The 25,380-nt window shown below is 39.0% G+C and overlaps 1 protein-coding gene across 4 annotated transcripts in view; it reads right to left on the bottom strand.

Moving 5' to 3' along the window:
* The window catches only part of VTI1A (vesicle transport through interaction with t-SNAREs 1A), a 237,988-nt gene that overhangs the window by 86,659 nt on the left and 125,949 nt on the right, over positions 1-25,380 (bottom strand). For 2 of the 4 annotated variants that reach the window (XM_082222720.1, XM_082222721.1), the window contains 2 exons: positions 5,516-5,586; positions 4,497-4,569 (listed from right to left, as the gene is read on the bottom strand). In XM_082222720.1, the coding sequence (XP_082078846.1) occupies positions 4,504-4,569; positions 5,516-5,586 (137 nt within the window). In that variant the 3' untranslated portion in view covers positions 4,497-4,503. The remainder of the gene's footprint in view (positions 1-4,496; positions 4,570-5,515; positions 5,587-25,380) is intronic. The other 2 variants (XM_082222718.1, XM_082222719.1) reach the window with 1 other exon arrangement.

Raw genomic sequence — 25,380 nt, 5'->3', positions numbered from 1 at the left:
TTTAAAATTAAATTTGAAAAGGGGTCTTTTTATACAGGCAAATGCATTCATCAGTCTCCTAACACCTCATGTGTAACAATTTTCAAGATTAATTTTTTCAAAAGCTAGGGGTATTTCCAAAGTAGGATGCTCTGCTATGGGGAAACATCATTTAGCTGAGAGTTGGTTTTCATCTTGCTTCTTGGACTCTGCAAATTCTCCCAAATAAAGTTAGTTGAGAACATAAGCCACTGGGCATATTAGGCGGTATGATCATATACACCTAACAAACATAAATCTTTGTTTTCTTTTATTATCTATTCCTTGAAAACTAACTGAACATATTAAGTTCTTTTTATGATTACTCAATGGAAATTTGATGGGTTCCCACAAAATATGGATTTAATCCAATATTATATTTTCTGATGGTCTTTCATAACTGTAAATGAGGGTTGGAGGTTGAGGAAATAAATTTAAATGTGATGCTTTCAGAATTTCCTACCAGGTAGAATTATATTAACTTGAGTGGGAGACATTTGTAAATGTTGCTGAGCCTTACATTAACTACTTTGTATTTTATTGTATTACATTTTGGAAAGATGTCAAAATTCTCATTATGTAACAGTAACAGTGGGTGGAAAAAAATTATTGCTTCCAAAGCTCTGAAGAGTTGACTTTCTTCTACCAGTTGGCTTCTACCAGGAAGCTATGACAACAACAATAATAATGAAAATGGTCATATAATAATAATTGATAGGTCTTGTAACCCATGGAGTATAGAGATCCTTATGTTATATGGCAGCAGACTTCCCTTCCATGTAACTACAGAAACAAGATCAGGACTCTCTAGACCACATTTGATCTTAAGGAATAGGAATGGAAAGAAAATTATATTGTTTAAAATGATGCAGTGCCAAATATGTATAGGTACATAATATATTATTGCTCAAACTCAACAGGATAGACTTAGCCTTTTCTCCAAATACCTAAATGATTACCAAATGATGTGTTGTGACTTCAGCAAGGGTCAAAAGGAGACTGAGGATGTGTCCTAAACTGGATGGCTATATTAGCAATTGGTGTGCATAGATTAGGTGATGATTGCCCACAACTGTTTTATTTAGTGCATATTGATGCATCACACACAGAAACATGGAAAAAATAATAAGGCAAAGTTATAATACAAAGCTTTATAACACCATCTTCCCAAAAAACCCAAGTCTGTTTTTAAGCAAACTCCTTTTAAAAACTTTATTCTTGTCAGTTTCACAGCGGGTTTTGCGGACAGAGGGAAAGAAGTAATTTCTGAGATATGGAATTTCAGGACAGAAGGTAAACCCCAAACAAAGGCAACATGCTTTTAATCAATCTTTTCAGTAATTGGAATGGAAAATCACTGCAGAATATCATGTCTTAACCAAGATGGTAAATACGGCATATGCCTTTAAAAAAAATCAGCAGATTCAATATGCGGCAAGGAAGTGTTCTCCACTTTAACCTGGTGACATTATTTTCACATAGTAATTAGATGGAATAAAGCCACTCTATTCAGCAATTAAATGCTTATTTGCATGGTATCTGGAAATGAGCAATATCAATAAATCCAAACTCTCTGATAATTATTGTTTTCCAGAAATTGTACTTGATCTAGATCTTTGCTGAAAGTTATTTTTATCCCTTCTGGCTTGCTTTCTGAACAATTCTCATTTGAAACTGCTGACTCTTGAAAACTGCTACTCAACTTTTTCCTTACATATGTAAAACAAATGTAAATTACTCTCTGAATTTACCTGTCTGGGACAGGGAATTATTTTTCTGGAATGTCACCAAGCACTCCACTTTTAATATAAAACATGTGAACCCAAGGACAGAAACATGCAAATCTATAGGACTTCGCACCAATCATTCATTTGCTGAATTGAAACATTAATTTCTCTATATCCTGATGGGTAAATCTTCCTAAGTGTGTGTTTGGAAGAGGGATGTATAAGAAAAAGAAAAGCAATGCCCTTTTCAAATACAAAAACACACACACAATACATGTCCTTTTAAACATATGACTACATAATTCATTTGTCTGAGAACAAATGATTATTTCACAAAGGTCACTTTTTTATTTGGCTTACAGAACACTTATAAACTAGGAAGTCTAACTGTTACTCCAAAGCACACAGCAATGTCAAAGGTTATACTGTGTTTCTGTTTCACCCTCAGTAAATTACTTGCAAATGTATTCAAACACAATATGATATTTTATTTTACTGAAAATAACAGACTGCACTCGCCTGAAATAAAAACTGAGGTACATCAAGCATAAACATGGGGAAGAAATACATTGGTTTAGAAACCCATAAATCCTTATTTGAGTCTGCCAACCTGAAAGCGAAGTAAAGCCTGAAAAAACTATTTTTCTTAAATGCTATGTCTGATTAAGCCATACTATTAAATGACAGCTGAACTTTAACATTAATATGATATTATTTAAATAACTGCATGACTTTTTTTTACACTAAAAATGATGAATGATTTTTGGACAGCTCAATTGACATAAAGCAAGGAAACCCTTTAATGAGATTTGACAAAATGGAGACATATGCAGAATATTCGTTACAGCTCATGTCGCAGGGCCCTTCCTGGGGAGGATATAGGTTTGGTCATGGAGTTTTTATTATTATTATTTTGATTGTCTACAGGCGCTGAACCATCTCTTTCAATTGCTGCCTCCTTTCTCTATGGATTTTGAATTTAGCTGGTGTCATTTACATATTACTCTTAATCAGAAAATTTTGTATGCTACGGTTCAGAGTCTGAATTGTGAGAAGTTTGTGAAATGGAAGCAAGAGGTGCCGTTATCTTACCCTTTGTCAGCTGGATATACAAGGAAGGGGGGGAAAGCAAAACAAACCCAAGCTATTTTCATGAGGAGATTAAGGACTGGTATATAGTTTAAATCACTTCACGTGCAGCCATTTCCACATGGGAAGTTGCTCATGTGCAGTAATTTGCCATATGGATCAGGCAATTTTTCTCCATGTCACAGCAGACCTTTGTCCATTTGTGGGAGCATGAAAACAACCGTCTGATCTGCATGGCAAGCAGCTGCACACAAATAACTTTTAGCAGCCTTCCCCAACCTGGTGCCCTCCGCTTGTTGTGGACTACAGCTCCCTTAATCTTTGACCACTGGCCATCTTTCATGGTACAAATGTTTGCACATACGATGCCAACAATTTCTAAGTGTCAAACATGTTGTCTATCCAGCCTCTCCTTCATGAAAGCTTGACTAATGTCAAAAAAGAGAAGTTGAAAATGCTTCCTCTTGTGTGGTTTTTCATGTAATCATACTAAATAAAGATCTGACAGATCCAACTGATAAGAACCCTGCTAAAAGTTATCCTTGGAATTGGACAAAATAATTATTTAGGTCCCTGCATTTTGGAGGGGTGGGTCGTCCTAGCTAATAAAAGAAATGTGTGTATTTGATTTTCCTCACACATGTCATACACATATATAGTGGCATCTCCATATGACATAACAGAGCTCTGCATGTGTATGTATGTGCAGAGTTGCAGGCAGTATCTCAGGTCATTAAGGTGAATAGGAAATCTCCCGATCAAGTCTGCCTTTCGTTGCTTAGTCAGGGCATGCGAGCTTGAAGCCTGTTTCCCTGATCTAGTGGAATGGGGACAGCTAGAGAGGTGTGCACAGATGTCATGTGATGGGCTAGTGCAGACATGTCCAACCTGTCGACCACGATCTATAGGTGGATCGCCGGGGTGCTCGCTGTTCATTGCGGTGGATTGCGGACTCTATATAAGGGGGCGTGGTGCGCTGATATTTATTTACTCCCTGTTGATGGCAGAGAGGGGAAAGATGGTGGGTGGTCGTTTGTGTATAGGTGGCTGTTGTGCTGCGTGCTATTATCAGCGCTGTAGTATTGGCTGAGCGTAGTTTTTGAAAGCGCCCCTAAAAAAAGCTCAGCAGCTCTGTTAAATCCTCTCAATGGGTAGATCACTGCCTTTTTTATACTGGGAGTAGATCGCAGTATCTTGGGAGTTGGACGTGCCCAGGCTAGTGCATCTAGCTGCACATGGTCTGGTGAGAGAAACTGAGCTCTTTGTTGGTGCTCCATATGTCTACAGGAACTGTGCCAGCATGGGCAAGAGTGATATATATATATATATGGAAAGAGCATATATTAATATAGTCAAGGAATTGTTTTAATGATTTCTTGAATACAGATTGCATGTGTTGCGAAGAAGGTTGGCCATCCATATAAACAAGCAGCAGTAAAAAAAGTTTCAACTATAGGCCTATATCTCAGACTGGTGTGTGTGTGTGGGAGAAAGAAATCTACAGCAACCAAAATAGTTTTAATTGTCAGAGGGACTGCCCTTAGCAAAACTACACCAAGCTGGCTGATTTCCAAACGATTCAAAATTACGACAAGCGTCAATAGATTTTATCTAACTTACAATTTATATGAAGGAAGCAAGAAAAAGAGAGAGGGTCCCTACCTTGCCCTTACCTTCGTAACATTCCTGTAAGGATCCTTGAACTCTTGCCCAAGTTTGCATCTGTTTCTCTGAGCTGTGAGGGAAAATGTTGAAAGATTGTTTATAATCCAATAGGTAGAGAGACCTTTGTGGTTTGTTTGTTTTTTTAAAAGGAAGCAATCTATTTACATGTTAATGAAATATGCTGGCGCTTCAAACTTCACATTTTTCAAAAACAATGGAGTTTCAAGAGAGTAGTGGGGGGGGGGCTATTGTTTTTGCTTCTTACTGTGGTGTGCATTTTTGTGTTTTTATATTGTAAACTGCCCTGTGATCTTCAGATGCGGGTTGGTATAGAAATTTAAATTTTTTAAAAAATAAAATCTTTCTGAGCCAGTGGGCACATTTGAGTAAGTGCTGTGGATGTCAGTCACAAAATGGCTGCCATGGGGGGTGTGACATAACACAAATAGGCTGCCGCATCTCAAAGAACAGAACATGGGACAGGGCCACAAAATGGTGCCAGCATGCCTTTCCCTATCAACGGGAAAAAGGGAACTACAGTAACAGCTATGCTTGCTTGCTGAGAGAAGTTATTTCCACCGCTTCTCTGTTCAGAACAGAAGGATGGGAGGCTGCCTCTTTGTAGCATCCAATCAAATACGGTCATGTTTAAGGGAACATGTTCAAAGAAGCACAGGCTGAGATAGTGCAAACAGGAACTGAGCAGGAAGAGAAGCAGTCTCTCATCCATTGTGGATGAAGGAATATTTACTGAGACTTTTCACAAATAACTTACGAGTATTGGTGGGCACAGTGGTGCCCACAGACTCTGCATTGGGAACTTGGATTTATATAGTTGAACGCAGCATGGTCTGATAAGGGAGGCATGAAACATTTGAGAACTTCCATCTTTATCCAGATTTGTAGAAAGAGCAGTAATACTCACTCCCTTCCTCAAAATATTCATAATAAACTTATTCTGGTGATAATCCTAAGTACCTCTGGAGCGGTAAATTGTTTCTCATTATCAAACTTACTCTTTCTCGAGCACGCTGAATCTTCTCTCTGTCATTGCTGAGGTTTTCCAATATGTCCTGGCCGATCTGTTCTGCATGGAGAAATTAAAAAGTGGGTAGAAACGTCACAAACCATGAAAAATAGAGAATATCACTTTAAACAGCATGGAAAGGATAAAATTTAGCAAATACTTTATGAAACATAAGTCTCCAAATGTGATAATCATGGTTGTAGTCAACCAGCTTTTACCCAGAGTAGACTCATTAACATTAGTCAGTGTTGTTAATTTCAATGGGTCTTCTCTGGGTATGTTCGTTGAATAAAATCCTAAGAACAATCTTAAGCCACAGAAATGAAAAACATGCAGTCCATATACCATTGAAAACCGATGCAGAACTGATATACTGTATTGGGCAAAACACATATCACAGTAGTCAGGATCCCAGGTGTCATGGATGAAATTCTGCATAAACATAGGCGTTTTTTGTTCTTTGTTTAGTTCCCCCTTCTGGCAACAGGAGCTACACATGGAAAGCACCCATGAAGCTGGAGTTTCCCCACCGGAGTAGCACCCTCCAAGGTGTGAGAGCTGATATCCAGTAAAAAACAAAATATCCATTGTCTCACATGATCACTTATGGGCCACTATGGACCACACCCATTTTATGGGAGACGGGATTATTCAGTAACAGCATACTACAGCGATTTAAATCTACTGAACCTATACATCAAAACTCTAAGATAGTTTTGGTAATCCAGCCCCACAAAGGAAATGATGAGGTGTGCATAGATGCATATTACCAAGACTGTTATTTTAGCTATTATTAGTTAAATTGACATATTATACCTTAATATGGTATATATTTTATAAATTACTAAAGTTTATATTTTGGTAGCAGTCCCTGATAGAATAATATAAATATGAATACTTCCTCAGATAGCTAACCATGAATTTATATAGCCATAGTGTTCTCAGTTTCTTTCTGGCTTGATGCTCTTAATTTTTAGCTGCATATATAATGCCTCCCAGAGGTGAAAGGTGGTACAATATATGCTACAAGGACAGATTATTGTATATAGATGGAAGAACAGTATAAATATTTCTGAAACTCTTTAATCTTTTGTACCATTATTGTGTTAGTCTATTGTTTGTGCAAATGAGCATTAATATTTGAAGACATATCTATTCCTCATCCTTTTTCAACGTCTTATATGACATAAAGCAATACTGAATCATTTGAAGCTCATGATTAAGCTGAAAAAAGGAGAGAAATTTCAGTGAATATGAGTCAATTCAATTTCCTTCTGGTTTTGTTGTTGTTTGTACTTGCCATAAGCTTTCAAGGCTATACATCTAATAAATATTATTCTTCAACCTACCCAGATTCAAAGCAATGGGTGGTATTCAACTAAGGTTTACTTAGAGTAGATTTACTGAAATGAGTGAACATGACTAAATTAGGTCTATTGATTCCAATAGGTCTTCTCTGAGCAAAACTCAGTTGAGTACCACACTATGAAATCTCACTTGTATACAACTCAAACCAATCCTTAAAACAGGGAAAAGAAACCCTTTCCTTTTAAAAAGTAAATAAAAATGATGTTTTGCAAACATAAAAAATCACTTTATATCACATTTTTGAAGATAAATATACTTTGCCAATTGGCATCAAGTTTATTGCCGACTGATCAAGACAACAGTGTCATCAACCAAGAGTAGAACACTGTTAGCTTTGACAAATAGTGTATTTTCCTCTCATTGCCAATGACTGAAGATATCAATAAATAAAGGATGGAGACCATGTCAGTTGGAATACCAGAAAATGAATTGCTGATATGTCACTTAGGGCCAATACTTTCAGCCATGAATTTCAACCCGGCAGAAAACTCAAAGAACTGAAATAGCTGCATTGCCTCCTAGCAAACATATACAACTAAAGAGAAGGCTCAGTATTTTATGAAGATAATATAGCTAGTAGTAACCATTTCAGCCCAAAGGTGTTAAGAGCTTTAAACACCTTTGGGCTGAAATGGTTAAAGGTAAAGGTACCCCTGCCCGTATGGGCCAGTCTTGACAGACTCTAGGGTTGTGCGCTCATCTCACTCTAGAGGCTGGGAGCCAGCGCTGTCCGAAGGCACTTCCGGGTCACGTGGCCAGCATGACAAGCTGCATCTGGCGAGCCAGTGCAGCACACAGAATGCCGTTTACCTTCCCGCTGGTAAGTGGTCCCTATTTATCTACTTGCACTTGGGGGTGCTTTCGAACTGCTAGGTTGGCAGGCGCTGGGACCGAGCGACGGGAGCGCACCCCGCCGCAGGGATTCGAACCGCCGACCATGCGATCGGCAAGTCCTAGGCGCTGAGGCTTTTACCCACAGCGCCACCCGCGTCCCATCAAAAAATAATTTCAGAGATGCCACCAAAATAAACCAAAGTTAAATTAACAGTGTTAATTACAGTGGTGCCTCGCAAGCCGAAAAGAATCCGTTCTGTGATTCTCTTCGTCTAGCGGTTTTTTCGTCTTGCGAAGCAAGCCCATTGAAGGATTAGCAGATTAGCGCTATTAGCGGCTTTTAGCGGCTTATCTGCTGATCGGATCAGCTGATAAGCGGCTTAGCAGCTTAGAAAAAGGGGGGGGAGGAAAAAACCCCAGCAGGAACTCGCAAGACATTGTCGTCTTGCGAAGCAAGCCCATAGGAAATTTGTTTTGCGAAGCACCTCCAAAACGGAAAACTCTTTCGTCTAGCGAGTTTTCCGTCTTGCGAGGCATTCGTCTTGCGGGGCACCACTGTATACAACACTTGAAACATAGGCTTAAATCCAAAGAGTTTGGGCAATAGAGGTTTGGAGGTCTCTTTCCTTCTGCAGTTATTTGAAAATCCACTCCTGAGGGTTACTCTGGTATAGTAGCACTTTGGTGCAGGAGGCTGCAGCCAAAGATGGAGGCTGGATGGGATTCAGCAGAAATCAATGACTCTCTTCTCACAGCAAATTCCTTTCAATCACAGTTTCATGGAATTTCATTTTAGAAAAAATTAAAACTACAAAAAGCAACACTCATAAAATACTAAAACACAATTAAAGGAATAAAGAAACTCACTGATTACAATCCTTAGACTATCCTGTATATGCCTATGGGGTAAAACAGCCTAAGAAGAAGCTCGCTAACTATTGAAAGATGGGATCTATGTTTCATATGAATGAGAAAGAGAGATTATAGTCGGGGGGGGGATATAGACATCTGTCCTTGATTGGAATTTGATGAGAAGCCTCAAGGGCTTTCCCACAGGAAATAAAAGGAAACCAGGATGCCATAACATCATTTGCTTGCTGTACTTGCTGAATTAGTTTGTACATAATCATAATCTCTCAAATTTTATCAATCAACCACTGTTTATATGGTTGCTTACATTGAGACTTCTAGTTTTGTACTATGTACGACAATGTATACAACTGCTTAAAAATATATTTATGCAGGAATCCAGGGTCATCTGGTCCAAAATGATGAAGCAGCACAGGAATCACCAACATGATGCCCTCCAAATGCTGGACTGGGATTCTTATAATTCCTTATCACTGGCTATTTTGGCAGGAACTGATGGGAATTTATTTCCTTACATTTATATCCCACCTTTCTTCTATCGTGGAACCCAAGGAAACATACACTTGGTCCCTAATCAGTCATCCATCCAGGCACTGAACAGATGTAGACCTGCTTAGCTTTAGCAGGTGGCAGACTCCTATGCCTTCAGAGCATCCTATGGGAGCTGTAATCCAACAGCAACTGGAGGGCATCATGTTGGCTAACCCTGAATTGTTACCTGCAGTCGAATTTGAATAAATGCCTGGCAGCAAACAGCCATCTTCCAGAACTCCAGCAATGATCCTTCTAATCATTCAAACAGCATTTGGGAGATAGACTGTAATGTTCTAGTCTAGAACCCTTGCTCTCAATTATTCCATTTGGCATAAGGTGCAATGCCTAAAACTCATTTTTATTTAAAATGTGCACTCTGGTATATTTATTTGTATCCAAGGATTAAGCTTAGATTCTCTAAAGAATTTGAAATACCGTATTTTTCGCCCCATAGGGCACACCGGCCCATAAGGCGCACCTAGTTTTTGGGAGGGGAAATAAAGAAAAAAAAATTATTTACCCCCCCAAGGTGCGAGGCTGAGGCGGGGGAAGCCCGAGCTTCCCCCGACCCCAGCCCCCAGAAGAGGCTGCTCTCCGCAAGCCGTGGGAGCCCTCCCGCGGCTTGCACAGAGCTACCCGAAGCCCCGGCACAACTGCTGAGTGCGCCGGGGCTTCGGGATGAGAGGTAGCGCTGCGCAAGCCGGGGGAGCTCTCCCGCGGCTTGCGCAGAGCTACCCGAAGCCCCAGTGCGACTGCTCAGCGCGCCGGGGCTTCAGGGTGCAGGCAGCTCTGCCCAAGCCGTGGGAGCCCGGGGGAACTCCTGCAGGCTCCCACGGCTTGCGGATAGCTTCCTGAAGTCGGTGTGCACCGACCCCTCTCCCTCTCCAGGCTTCAGCAAAAGCCTGCATTCGCCCCATAGGACGCACACACATTTCCCCTTCATTTTTGGAGGGGGGAAAGTGCGTCCTATAGGGTGAAAAATACGGTAATTCATCCCCATAAATAGTAAACAATATTGGTGGTTGGGAATCATAGAATCATAGAGTTGGAAGAGACCACAAGGGCCATTGAGTCCAACCCCCTGCCAAGCAGGAAACACCATCAACTTTGGAGCAGGTTTACAAAATGCATGTGGTGAACTCCACATTTAGAGTTCAGGCCATAATTCAGAGAGCTGTAGAATAGAATAGTGCTTATGATTAAAGTAGCTGAACAGCTACATCCTCTCCCCACCACAAGATCACACACCATTTTCAATGCAGAATGGTGATTTACCATAAAAAAACAAACAAAAGAAAAACAAAGAAGACACACTGGGCATACCAAACCCTTTACAAAATCCAGACTTATCTTGTAAACTCTAGGGGCATTTAGAAACAAATGAAAGCATTTGTTTATCATAACGAGTCCTAATACAGAAAGGCTCCATCCATCTATTACTTCACTATGATTAAACAATGATATAATTAAACATTGCTGTGCAGAATTCCAAAAAGGGACTAAGATTTTATTGTAATAAGATACACAAAATATCCAGAATTGCAAAGTTCAAATACTTTCACAGCCACCAGTATAATTTATGTGCTGCCTGAAAAAAGCATGAACATTCAACAGACAAATTATTTCATTCTTGAGTTACGCTGCAATGAAATGATAACACATCAGCAAGTGTAAATTTATCATCTAGTACAAGCCTTAGAGGGACAATGAATCAAGCTTCTTAAAATCCAGAACTGTCTTGTCTTCATATCGTTAGATAACTTGCGAAGTTGAACAGCTAAGCAAAGAAGAGTACCATACTAAATGTAATAATGAAATATTTTAGGGTTATGAGCCCCAGAAAGACATAGGCTCACATGCCTTCCCCTTCTCATTTTTTTCCTGTTGTGGATATTGGAAGCTTTCACATTAGATTAACTAGAGTTTGAGGCCTTTCTACATTTACCATTTATAGTGGCATGGCTGCTGTCCAATCCTAAAAATTTTAGAGTGAATTTGTAGCTGACTGTCTGCACCTTTGGTACATCCCCAATATAGAAAATTTACTGAGATAGAGACTGAGTATCCTTTCCACAATGAACAATCCTACATTGCACAATTTACTACATTTATACTCTGAGTTAAACGATTCTATTTTCAAAGAACGGTCAGGTGGATGAGACACAAATTCTTAGAATTCTTCTATATAATTTCTGACATGAAAGCAATGGACTGGATCCAGAGGTTGCCTTTGTTCAGCACAAGGAGTTCTTACATCAGAGGACACCCCTTCTCCTCTGTCAGAGTAACGGAAGCTTTGTTACTGAACCAGTGTCCCAAAACATGGCAGAGTAAGGCTTCATAGCCATGCTACATCAACATCACAAGCAAATGAAATGTCTGCTCAAATGTATAGAATCAGGATTTAAGAGTCTCAGGGATAGCTCAATTGAAAGAGCGTGAGACTCTTAATCTCAGAGTCATGGGTTAGAGTTCCACATTAGCCAAAAGATTCCTGCATTGCAGAAGTTGGACTAGATGACCCTTGTGGTCCTTTCCAACTCAACAATTCGAAGATTCGAAGAAGTAATGCAACATGGTTAAGCTTTGAGGGTTTTTAAAATGAAAAAAATTAAGTGGTATATGCATTTTATGAAATAAATAAAAGTCAGTCTCACAGAAGGTCTTTTTCGCTCTAGTAACTTTCTTTAGTCTGATTGAATCTTTGTCACTGGGTATTATAACTTTATTTGCAATGAGAATAAGACAGCAAAGGATAGAAACAGATGTTTTATAAGATCTATCTATTCAGGTGACAAATTAATAAGAAATGAGTTAAAACATTTGAGCGACTTATGCTTGAAAGTTAAGTAAAGGATCTTTTTTGTCAATGAGATTTGTCTTTCACCTGAAGTTAAACTACTCTATTGTAGGAGACTAAGTTTGGTAACAGATGAATTTTTTAAAAAACTGATCACATCAGTGAGAGATTAGAAGGGTGGGGGTAAAAGAGGGAGTGGTGCTTTTAGGAAAGGACTGAATGTAAAGTATTACTGAAGTGACAACTTGGATTTATAGGCTTGGGAATACACAGTTTGAAGCAAAAAAGTTCAGGTTTGAGCCAAATTATTAGGTTTCTGACAACAGCAAGTTAATGAAAGGAAGTGCTGACATATCTTAAGTGTTGGGGCACAAGTGAAACTGCTGTAATTTATAGCTTTTCAGTTGACATATTTAGATATGGAAACTAGTGCTAACAGATAGAAGTATTTAGATCATAAGATTCTTAGATGACAAGGGGTGGTTATATGGCTAAAAAGAATAATAGTTAATGACTACATGCCAATACACAGAAAACTGTAGAATGTTGAGTAAAATAGTTGTTATCATAATTCACAAACTTTACTATTGAGCTTGTGCAATAAAGAAGCAGTTGAGAAACTGTACAAAATAAAACAGATATGGAGTGGGTTTCCAAAATGGAGCATATTATCCACCATTCACTGCACAGAAAATGACAGCTTAACAACATTCAACACAAAATGAATCACATGGCTGTGCTAAAAGCTTCAATTAAAGAATAGGTTAAAATGTAGGACTGAAAGCAGCTAATGCTTTTATCTTAAATTACAAAAATGAAGAAATCCCGTGCGGTGTTGGACTAGGATTTCGGAAACCAGGAATCAAATTCTCACTCAACCATGAAACCCACTGGGTGACCTTGGGCCAGTCACAGACGTTAAGCCTAGGTCAGGGGTCAGCCACATTTTTCAGTCGTGGGCCGGTCCACTGTCCCTCACACCATTTGGTGAGTAGGACTATATGGGGGGGGGGGGATGAACGAATTCCCATGCCCCACAAATAACCCAGAGATGCATTTTAAATAAAAGGACACATTCCACTCATGTAAAACACGCTGATTCCCAGACCGTTTACAGGCTGGATTGAGAAGGTGATTAGGCTGCATCCGGTCCACGAGCCTTAGTTGCTTACCCCTGGCCTAGGTTCTTGTGAGGGTAAACTGGGGAGCTGGAAAGCCGTGTATGTCACCTTGAGCTCTTTGGAGGAAAGGTGAGATAGAAATGTATCAATCAATCAATAAATCATAGAATTGTAGAGTTGGAAGGGACTCCAAGGATCACTCAGTCCAACCCCTGAAGTACAGAAATCTTTTGCCAAACAATCATGAGATTAAGAGTCTCAGGCTCTACCGAATGAGCAATGCATACTGAGCGATACACCTGTGTCCCCCCCCCTCCACACCCACATTATTTAGTAACCATTGTCATGCTCCAGTCTTGACCACAGCCAATCATGTGGATACTTCAAACTATAAGGACACTCAGCACCAGCTACCAACAGGAATGTTCAAATTAGAGCTACACAGTACAATACAACAAGGAGAAGGGGATGAGATGGTTGGACAGTGTTCTCGAAGCTACCAGCATGAGTTTGACCAAACTGCGGGAAGACAGGAGTGCCTGGCGTGCTCTGGCCCATGGGGTCACGAAGAGTCGGACACGACTAAATGACAAGTACAATACATGTGCCAACCATTATAGATGTTACATTGAAAAACTACCATGCATATATGATTTGCAATAACCTACCCTGGAAACTGCAATTTGTAGATAATCCCAAGGCTATGTCCAAACTTCACGGTGGGGCATGTGTGGTTAATCTATTAACCCAGGAGTAGGGAGCCTGTGGTTATCCAGATGTTACTGGACTACAACTCCCATTATCCCTGGCTATTTGCCATCCTTACTGTGTAGAGGATCAACTGTTCCCCACCCCGATTTAACCAGGCAGAAGAATCAGAAACTGTTACTCTCAGTCTAAAACCAGTGCAGGAAGATGAACATTAAAGTATTCAGTTGATGTTCTTCAACTGTTCACTCCTGGAGTAGTCCCACTGACAACAATTTAAGGAAAGCTATTTCAGAGGCTATGGGGAAACAAGCTAAGTTAGGAAGTTTGAACAATATGTAAACTTATTTGGATGTTCATCAGTAGGCTATCAGTCACTAAAATTGGCTAAAATCTACAGAGTATGCATTCCATGTCAGTCACATATGAACTATTCATTCCTTTTCAATCTCAATTTCCTCTATACAAATATACATATGGTAAAAGTGATTATGTTTTTCATAATCAGTGTTTGTTATTATGTTTTTCATAAACAGTGATTTTGTTTTTCAGTGACATGTTTTTCTGCTCCAGATGATGCCAACACATTTGCATTAGGGCATAACTCAAAATAGGGTATTTTGGCACGCGCGCTCTCTCTCTCTCTCTATATATATATATATGAGAGAACCAACTTGGACAGACAATTGGAAGTCTACTAATAAAATTTGTAAATAAATACATAAGGCTGATCATCTTGAGAAACCTTTACAATTCTGCAGTTATCATCTCTCTGCTCTCTATTCAGAGGCTCTAAAAGAGGGGGAATTTGAAAAGGAGTAGCAGCAGTTGGCAATAATGGCTCAGTGACAAGAGAGGACTCCCTAAGAGCCTGGAGGAAGCTCATGGAGGTGATCTTGCCCAAGGACCTATGAAACCTGGAGCTCCTTTGTGCCCTACTCCAAGCAGCACTAACCCCCAAAGTCCACATACTTCCAAAGGGATTTGACCACCACCGGTTATATTCAAGTACCCAACAATCCAAACTGCACAAAGTTTTAACTTTAGGAAACTACACTTAGGTGTCTGATTAGATAGTCAAAAATGTGGGGAAAGATAGGTAAGTACTACAGTGGTACCTTGGGTTACAAACACTTCAGGTTACAAAGGCTTCAGGTTACAGACTCCGCTAACCTGGAAGTAGTACCTCGGGTTAAGAACTTTGCTTCAGGATGAGAACAGATATCGCGTGGCGGCAGCGGGAGGCCCCATTAGCTAAAGTGGTACCTCAGGTTAAGAACAGTTTCAGGTTAAGAATGGACCTCCGGAATGAATTAAGTTCTTAACTAGAGGTACCACTGTATTTCTGTTTTATTCTACATTCTTTCAAGGTAGTAAAGAGAACTTTGTGGCAAAACATTCATGCTTTAGAGATACATGCAAAATGGGAAAGGGCTTTCACTGTTGCACCAATACTCATACTAAATAACAATAAACAAAAGTTATTGAAATTGGGAGCAATAAAGAGGGGGAAAGTATAATAATTGGGGCTTCAAATCAGCAACCACAAACAACGACATTTATCCAATACAATAAGAGCTGCATTGAACATGATACTTATAGAAAATATGCTAAAGTTTTCTTAAGACCAGAGGACCCAGGGAAAAAACACACCACAGCACAGGTTAACTGCTCAGAAACCTAGGAGCTGGCTTCAATGCCACTCATTCTTTGAATATGAATTAGCACTGGGTAATCACAGCATATTTATGAGGCCTTTTGCCTGGTCCTCCTCTCCTGTGAATGCTGTATTATTCATTGCATGTGCCCTGACCTCAACGCGCTCCTGTTCTGACAAATCATACTTGATTAAGACAAATCTTTATTAGTTAGCTAGTCAACTTCCCCATTTATCATTTACAAATCCCATTCTCCTTTTCGGATACAGTAGAAGTGACTGAGACCATTTTTCTCCTGTACAAAAACAAAATGCTTGTTACAACCAATAAGTGCAAACAGAAGCCTAGGAATCAGTAATAGATGATAAAACATCAATTTAATGGGTATAAATTACAAACACTGCAAGTCAACAGAACAGCATGTTTCTGTTGTCCTGAGAAAAATGATAATTAGCCAATCCTTTCACTAGCTTCGATTTCTTCCTTCCAGAATGAACTCTTGCTTGAAAACAAAATGTCACGTATAAAAAATGTATTGCAAAGTTGGAGACACAGAGTTCTAAGGTTAAAAAAAGAGAGAAAACAAAATGTGGAAGACTGCTGAGTAAAGAGATTGTTCAAGGTTCTTAGCACACATAAAAAAGATGTCTTAAAAGTGGAAACATAAAAGAATGAAAATGAATTCAAAATTATTCATGAGCCTTCAGCACTGTATGAAAATGTAATACTTCTTCCTAAAAACGTACTTTGTGTCAAAAAAATAATAATCAACAGGATGTTGTTTATTTCAGAAGTAAATTTACAGTAAAACAGGGAAAAGTTTTTTGATAATCAGGATTAATATTTAGACCTGATCATGATTTTTAATTATACTTGTACCTGAATTATTCAGTATACCTGAAGGAGCGTCTCCACCCCCAATGCTTAGCCTGGACACTGAGGTCCTCCTCCAAGGGTCTTCTGCTGGTTCCCTCACTGCAAGAAGCAAAGTTACAGGGAACCAGGCAGAGGGCCTTCTTGGTAGTGGTGCCCTCCCTGTGGAACGTCCTCCCTTCAGATGTCAAGGAGATAAAGAACTGCACAACATTTAGAAGGCATCTGAAGGCTGCCCTGTATTGGGAGTTTTTTTTAATGCTTGTTTTTATTTTGTTTTTAGATATACTATAAACTGCCCAGGGAGGCTGGAGAAACAGATGGGCAAGGTATAAAAAATAAAGTTATTATTATGATGACTCTTCCATTAATATTTTGACTACCTTTGACAAATATTTGTACATTTATCACTTCAGCAACAATACCAGCCCTACAGTTTAATTATGCAGCACTGAAAATGATCAGACTCATTGATATTCAGAAGCCCTTGACCACAGAGGCAAAGAATAGCCATTGTGGAATCATACGCATTGATAACCTCATCCTCCATGTATTTGTTCAATCCTCTCTTAGTGCTTTCTAAGATGGTGGCTACCACTGCCTCCTGTGAGAGCAAATTTCATACTTTAATCAATGAGCCACATTTAAGAAGTATTTTCTTTTATCAAGGGTTGCCATATTCCCCAAAGTGAAAATCCAGACAAAGTTGTAGAGCTTTTTGCTGCCTCCTCCTCCTCTTCTCCTCCTCCTCCTCCTCCTCCTCATCCCCCCCCCCAAATCTAAGATTTGGGCCTTTTCTGAATTTTGATTTTTAAATCCTCTTGCCATACATCTGGGTTTCCACAGACATTTTTGCTGATTTGCTGAAAATCTGTCTGGATGCCATTTTCCAGCTGAAAACCTTGACGTATGGCAGCCCTATTTTATCTGTCCCGAATCTTCCAACATTCAGCTTTATTGGCTGTTTGAGTGTCATGAGAGAGGGAGGTAAGCTTTTCTCTATCATTTCATCTCTTACTTACATTTTCTCTAAACTAAACAGCCCCTAATGTTGCAGCCTTTTCTCATAGGGTAGTTGATCCATCCCCTTGATCATTTTGGTTCCCCCTTTCTGAACCTTTTCCAACTCTACAAAAACCATTTTTGAGGCAAGGTGGTCAGAACTCTACACAGTATTCCAAATGTGGTTTCACCATAGCTTTGTATAACAGCATTATGATATTGACAGTTTTATTTTTCAGTTTCTTTCTGTAGCATGCAATTTGCCTTTTTCACTGTGATAGAGAACACCATCAGTTCTTCTCAGCAAAACCCTGCCAGACAAACAACTTTATTGTGGCATGAGCTTTCATGGCCTACAGTCCAGTTCATGAGACTGCAGGGCAGAATAAATTCAAGGTGGCACAAGCCTCTGTTGTTTATGCTGTACGGACCAATACAGTTGCCCCTCTGCAAATTCCTTTCAGACTGCTTTACATTACAGAATAGATCTTCAAAATACCTAGCAAGAAAGAGTTTTCTCCAACAAGTATGCAGGCAAGGACTTTCCTGGTAGCGTAACGGATGTGGCAGATTACAATTGCAAAAGCAGCTACTACATCAATAGAAACTATTACTTACAGCTTTTAGTAACAACCTATCAAATGTATCAAATAACACTGACAACAGCAAAATCAAACTCCCTTTGGGTGCCATTCTGTTGGCAGAAAAACGTGGCATATAAAAATGAACATGACAGTGTAATGTTGCCTTCAGTTTTTGCTGATTTATTAAAGTACTCAATAAACACACAAGACGTAACTGGCTGTAAACTATTCATTGTATCGAATTGTAGATTTCAATGGAAGTCTCATAAAGTTCAACAAAAAAAGCAGACGATCAAGTGGATCAGTTCAACCACTACTATGCTATAAGATCCACTGTCCTGTAATATTACAAATGAGCCTGTTCTACTGATGAAGCCTAGGATGGCAAAACAAGGCTAATATTCCGGAAATCATGGTCTTAGACTCTGTGAAAGGATTCTGTGGAACTGTAACAACCCTTCATGTGGATATTGGACTCTTTGAACAGACAGGTGGAATAGATACTTTTACATGTATGGACCTTATGCATGAACTGACTAGAGAATGAACTGATCCACTGGATCTTCTGCTTTTTCGTTGAACTTTATGAGATTTCTGTTGAAATCTATAATTCGATACAATGAATAGTATAACTTATTTATTCAAAAGTACATCCGGTTACGTCTTGTGTGTTTATTATGTTTCACATAACCATAGGTTTGTTGTTGTTGTTGATTTCTTAAAGTAAGCATTTCCTTTACATTGCACAATTGCAGATGCTGAATCAGAATTCTGATTTTACAACATTTTAATTTTGTGTACATACAAAAGTCTTGGTAGAAATGGATGTGTATTTACACACATACCGGTATATTCCCCATAATGTATTTTGTTTCTGCTAATCATCAGACAAAGAACTTTGCAAATAATTGAAGTAGTACTCTTATACTATTATTATATGCCCTGATCACTTCATTTCCCATCCATTCTTCCATCTGCACCCTCAAGGTCCAGAGATTTCTCTGGATCATTCACGCATTTCCAAGCCTGAAGCTTGTTTTCTGAAACAGAAAAGAAAGTCAAAGTTCTCGGCATACTTAATTTCTGTACCCAGTACCAACTGCACCTATGGGGCATAATGGCAGAATCTATACAGTCAGTCTTCAAGAAAACATAGCCTGTATTGGCTCTTACATAGCCTGTAATGGCTCTTACAATAACAATCTGTCCTTCGTTTTTCCTTCATTTTTCCTTATGAAGGGGTGATTCAAAATGTAAGCTTTCACCCTGTACCTCACACATACAAAACCTTGTGCATGGCTGTGCTTCACACACACAAACAATTTTAGAATCAGCAAGCCTTTATATATAGACCAACTGCAAATCTTATAAAATTTAGTGAATGATATTCTCATCAAATACAATTAACCTTCCTTTATTGTTTATATGTATTTTTAAAACACAAAATTATGTGTTCATCATATTATAATTATGCACGTACACTATACATTGGAAAATCACCACACTCTGACATATTAATATAAACTAAGGGTTTACCAACACAACTTTGCTGCAAATGTTCAAAACGTGTTAAACTGATGTCAGCATCTCAGTAATTTCACAGTTTTAAAACAGTTAGAAATGTAATGACTACACTGCACTTGATTAAAGCATTTACAGCTCTAATCAAAACCTGACAGCAAGATCAAAGATGTTAACTTAAAACTCTCTTCTAATTATGTTTAAAATGCCACACCTCAGGCCTGTCTCTCCTCTTCTTTTTCAAACCAAATTCTGCTTAAGAAAGATCTAACACTTCTTAACAGTTCATTATCCAATAAAACTATTCAAAGCTTAAAAGCAATCTACACAATTAGTCAGGACCTCAGGGAGTCCACCGGTAGTCTTTATTACAGGCCTTCATATTAAAACACCTTAATTATATTTGTCAAATGGATTTCATTAAAACCCATCGTCATTTTAATTTTCATATTTTGACAGCGCTGGCATAGACATTATTACCACCTGCCATGCAATGAACTACAACAAAATTATCAAATTCCTTCAAATATAATGGATTTTTCTTTCCCCCCACCTTAAGATGGATTTTTTTTACATCTACAGAACAAATGGCAGAAATTAAGAACAGTTTACAACCATAACATTTGAACAAAAAACATAGCCACTACGTGCCTATAGCAAGCATGTAGATAAGAAGAGAAATCAAGGCTTGATTGCCAGAAACACTTTATAGAAAGGTGAGACATATACAACGAAGCCCCTCTGAATTATAAAAAGACAAGATCAAACGGAATTCACATATATTTAATCAAATGACAACCATCAAGACTCTAGACATTCTTACTTGTATTTTATATTACTGCCACATTCAGTTGCTGGTATGGCTCCTGCGGGCAGTAACAATAGCTTAAGTCAAGATTACAATGCCAGGCTAGATTTGTTTTGAAAGTCTACACAAATACATATGCATCTATGTTCATAATTGCAGACACATGATGAGCAGCAGATAAAGCCTGTACATCCCAGGTTTCAGGTTTTCTTTAGCAATTAGCAAAATTAATGACTATCAGTAGTGAAAACAGTGCCTTGTAAAATGTTTGTATAGGAGTTATCAAACATTTCATAAAAGAATGAATAACTAAAGTAGTATTTACTCAGGATTATGGCAAAAAAATTGCCACATTAAGGTGTAAAACACAAATTCTTAAAATGAAATGGGAGGCAGAAAAGAGTTTCCAATAAATTATGATAATAACATGAAATAAGAATGTACTGGTGTGATTCATACACACATAAACAAAATGCAATATTTATGCACTATTCGACTCATTTCATATTACACCATCAGGGATCAGATTAGTCCATGATACACAGTAATACAGTCTGGACTGCAATTGGCACAACAAGTTACTTGCTTTCATACACTCATTTTTTAAAAAAGAAATGAAGAGGTTTCTGTCATTTGTCTAACACATATTACTGCTTTGTATAACGGTCTCAGGAGTAACAATCTCCTTGTGTTATGAATATTTTACATATCATTAAATAATCTTTGATTATTTGAGAAAAGTGGGGAAGAATCTCATGCATCAGTTTAAAATAACAAGTTTTCTTCCCTTTAGCAAAACAAAATGCACATATTTAGAAGTCTGATCCTGTAAGCTGCTGAGTAAGCATAGGCCATAATTAGAGTTTCTGTTCTAGTGCTCAGACTGGACCTCAGCCCAGATGCTAGTGGCGAGAAGACAAGCTCAGTCTTCCTGCTCAGTTCATGTTTGCATTGGCTCAGAGTTTCCTACACTAAGCATGCTCACATTTCATTGTATGCCAAGACTGGACAGCCTCCCTCCCTCTTGTTCTAAAAAGAGGAGAGGTGCAAAGAGCATTTCTCCATGAACAAGTGCAGTGGCAGCTGATAAAGGAATATGCCCACATTTTTTTTGTTCCGTTTTCTGTTTATTTATATGTTGCAGACATTGTGCATTAGTCACCCCCCCATAGTCATTTTGTGATTGAACCCCACAGAACTTTCTCAAAATTTCACATGTGCCCATTGGTCTAATAAGACTGGTGACGTCTATTCTAGAAAAAAAGGCAGACTGGCAAACAATTGGTCAATTTGCAGGCTGCTGCCTGTACCAGAATGTTTGAGAGAAACCGTAATAGGCACTGGTCACTAGGAATCTTTTGACTCAGCAACCCAGAAGCTCCTGACATGTCTCCAGATAATCTCAATTCATGCCACACTCAGCATAGGGATGCTACCAAAATCCAATATTCACACAAACCCCATTATGTTGGAATGCTGACAGATCCCTGTAAGAGATTGCCATAATTTCCAGAGAGACAGAAGAGTTTTAATGCTTAGCTGGAGTCAGTCAGAGCCATGCCCTCCCAGGCCATGTGGAAAAAGGTCTGCAAGGCAGGAAGCAGGACTCACAGCCAATATATTTTTTTGTCCAAAGAATGTTTAAAAAATAATTTGTTATCATCTAAGATATTGATTTACTTTTGGATGAATGATGAGAGCAGGAATTCTTCTGAGAATATTGAATATATCTCAGTATTAGGCATGATTTTTAAAAAAATCATGCTGTTGTTTAAAAATTTATGCATGAAATAAATGATGACGATGATGATAAGCAGTGATAGGCAAATAGGCGCAAGAGTACTTCTATATTAATTTTGAAACAGTGATAAGATGTCATAAGAAACACAAATTACTTAACGTCGCTATGCTTATTAACACAGCATAGGTGCAGTATGTATATAATCATACATATTCACTGTATGACTGTATTAGTGTCACATTTTTGCCTTTTTATGAGCAAGTACTATCCCCTGGAAGCTCATCAACAAATAATAAATCCTGCTGTCACAGGTAAATAATTTATTAAATAAGTTTTATTACTAATAATTATGGAAAATGAAATTGTTTGCCATTTTTGTCAAACAAAGTCAACCATGGTTTCCATCCTAGGAAGGAGATACAAAAACCAATTCACATATCAATTCTGTACTTTGCTGACACCTATTCTTTACCATTTGAAGTCTACCTGATACAAATGAGAGCCTACAGAATCCCCGCTGACAGTAGATGCGCATAGATACATTGATTAATGCCACAGTCTGTATGCCGCTTTTTAAGGATCTGATGTCGCAGCTGGGTGGGACAGCCTGATCCTACGAATGCATACAGCAATTGCCATCAATGTACACCATAAGTGCTGCTTTATATAAGCATACAAGAGAGGCCTCTGTCCTAGCCTTAATCTTGACCTGCAACTCCTACAGTGGAGTCCTATGTGGGGTAGGTTAGTCAGCCCTGGCAGGTTAGACACTTGCCTCTCAAAGTCCCTTTTCTGCATACCCTCTTGAAGATACAGCTATGCACCAGGAAAGGGCCACTCTTGCAGAAGGCTCTTCAGTTGTCTGTCTGATTTTCCGGATGCCTGCCACCAGCAGCGCACCAAACTAGCTACAGTGGTGCCCCGCAAGACGAATGCCTCGCAAGACGAAAAACTCGCTAGACGAAAGGGTTTTCGGTTTTGCGTTGCTTCGCTAGACGAATTTTCCTATGGGCTTGCTTCGCAAGACGAAAACGTCTTGCGCTTTTTTCCTAAAGCCGCTTGAAGAGGCGCAGTTGCGACGAACCGTGCTTCGCAAGACGAAAAACATCGCAAGACGAAAAGACTCGCGGAACGAATTATTTTCATCTTGCGAGGCACCACTGTACTATTTCTTCTACACCACAGAGAAGATGGCTGGCATTGGACCAAGGAAACAAGAAATCACCTTGTGCTACATCAGGGACATGAATTCAGTTGTATACTCTGTTGTCACTATAGGATTGAACTCTGAGCCATTAAGGATATGAAGGATATGTTCTGAACTATCTTTAAACAATTTAATAAGGAAACAACTTGTATTTAGAAATCACACTGCAATGATTTCTTAGGTGCACATGTCTAAAACATGCCCTGGAAAGGGCTTTCCAAGAGTCTATAATATCTGGTATTTGATACACGTATGCAATCCATATCATCAGACTAGATCACAGATCGTCAGAGACTGAGTATTCGGAGGTGCCTCATGTCTCAGAAATCAAACGTCTCTATGCTCAGAAGAGAGCAATCAGTGCAATAGTCCTTGCATTATGGAACACATCCAAGTAGGATGAGGCAGATGCCAGCATTGCATGGTGTTGACATGAAAACACTTTCTCCCCCCAGCAAGCACTTCCAAAATATTGATTTCACCTAATCACTTTTAAGGATGCATGCTAATCTATATTTCATTCCGTTGTAAATTGTTTAGAGATCTGTGATTTTAGGCAGCAATGCCAACAACAATAGAGAGAGTGAGAATTGCAGTGGTTGACCTCAAACTATGTAAGCGAAGGAAATGTTTCCCTGCAGGGTTTATTGTAAGTGCTAATTGCTTGCCAAGGAACAATCAGGAGTGCACTTTAAGGATCCTGACAGTTCAATTGCAGTTCCACTGCCCTACACCTGATGTCACACACAATGTCAGGTGTGGGGTACATGGACAGGGTTTGGGGAAATGGCCTCGTGGGCTAAATTAGGAATGTGTTGGGCCTAATTTGGCCCATGGGCTGGTGGTTACCCACTGCTGGTTAACAATGCCTTTACAGATTGTGTAATAATGCCTTTACAGATTGTGTAACCATCAGCCAACCCTTATGGCAATTCAGCTGTTCCTGAGGCAATGCTAAAAATGTGATCTTCTTAGCAGTAGCTGTCAACACGAAGGATGTGGGAGGAAAGTCTTGAGATATAGCTGTGCTATGGGTCTGAAGCCATGCGAGACCTCCACCTTGCAGAAGCTAAGCAAGTTGGGAGTCTGGTCAGTGCTTTGATCGGAGGCCTCCTTGGAACCTCGCTGGGTTCCATGGTGGAAGCAAGAAAATACGTGAAAGAAAAGAAATAAGCCAAAAGGAAATTTTTAATCATGGGTACTATAAAAAAACATATTTTAAAAGGTATTCTTAATACTTAAGCAAACTATGATATCAATATAATAAGCAGATACTGACTCCTGCCTTTTTCTAAACTTAATCAAGCCCTGCAGTTAGAGAGATCAGCTTGCCCCAGACAAACAGAAAGAATGCATCAATTCCAATTCTTCCTTCATTAAAATATCATCTGTTGATTTAGTCAGAAATTCTCTGTCATACAATGCAATGATTTGATAGCCACAATTAGACTAGGAGAGTTCCTAGAAACAGAAGAGCAGCAGCTGGAGTTCTATTAATCTTTTTTTTATTTTTTAAAATGGATATAAAGAGATGCATGCTTATTTGTTAATTCTAGATACATTATATGTATAGTACATTATGTGGGAAGAAATATGGGTCAGATTTCAAAGTAATCACCTCACTTTTGAGAATTACAGAATGACAATGATTTTCCAGAAGTAGCAGTAGCTAGACCATGAATTTTAACATTTCTCATGAAAAGGAGATTTTGTTCAGTATCTATAGTTTTAAATTTGAAGAATGAAATCACCCACCCTTTCAAAATCTCATAAATACGGGATTGTTATCTAATCACCAAACACATTACTGTAAAGGACTGATGTCCGAAGCAGTTTGACTTCACCCCCAGAAGCACACTCCATTGTCTCTGCACTCAGATGGATGTCAGGAACTATGGATTTTGAGCAGCCCCGTGTGGAACAGAGCATAGCCTATCCTCTATGTTCACTTTTGATCCCTGGTGTCCACTCTGAGTCACGTCTCAGGCTCATCCGCTCCTGAAATTCCCCTTCATTTCACAAGTATGTTTTTGTTTCAGTTCCCCAGAGGGAGTGGTCTGTAAGAAACATTGCCACAGGAATGCCTGTGACGCATTTGGCTTTGCCCATTGTCAAACAGCTTCATTACAATAGATGCTGACGCTGCCAGCGCCATTTGCATTGTTATTCACTTATGTTTGAAATCCACTGTGACTAACATTAAAGCTGCGTGAAAATAAATCTGG

Source organism: Podarcis vaucheri (genome assembly GCF_965113315.1).
Source record: "Podarcis vaucheri genome assembly, chromosome: 5".
NCBI lineage: Eukaryota > Metazoa > Chordata > Lepidosauria > Squamata > Lacertidae > Podarcis > Podarcis vaucheri.
Note: the sequence above shows the minus strand (reverse complement) of the source record. Positions and strands in the feature narration are given on the sequence as shown.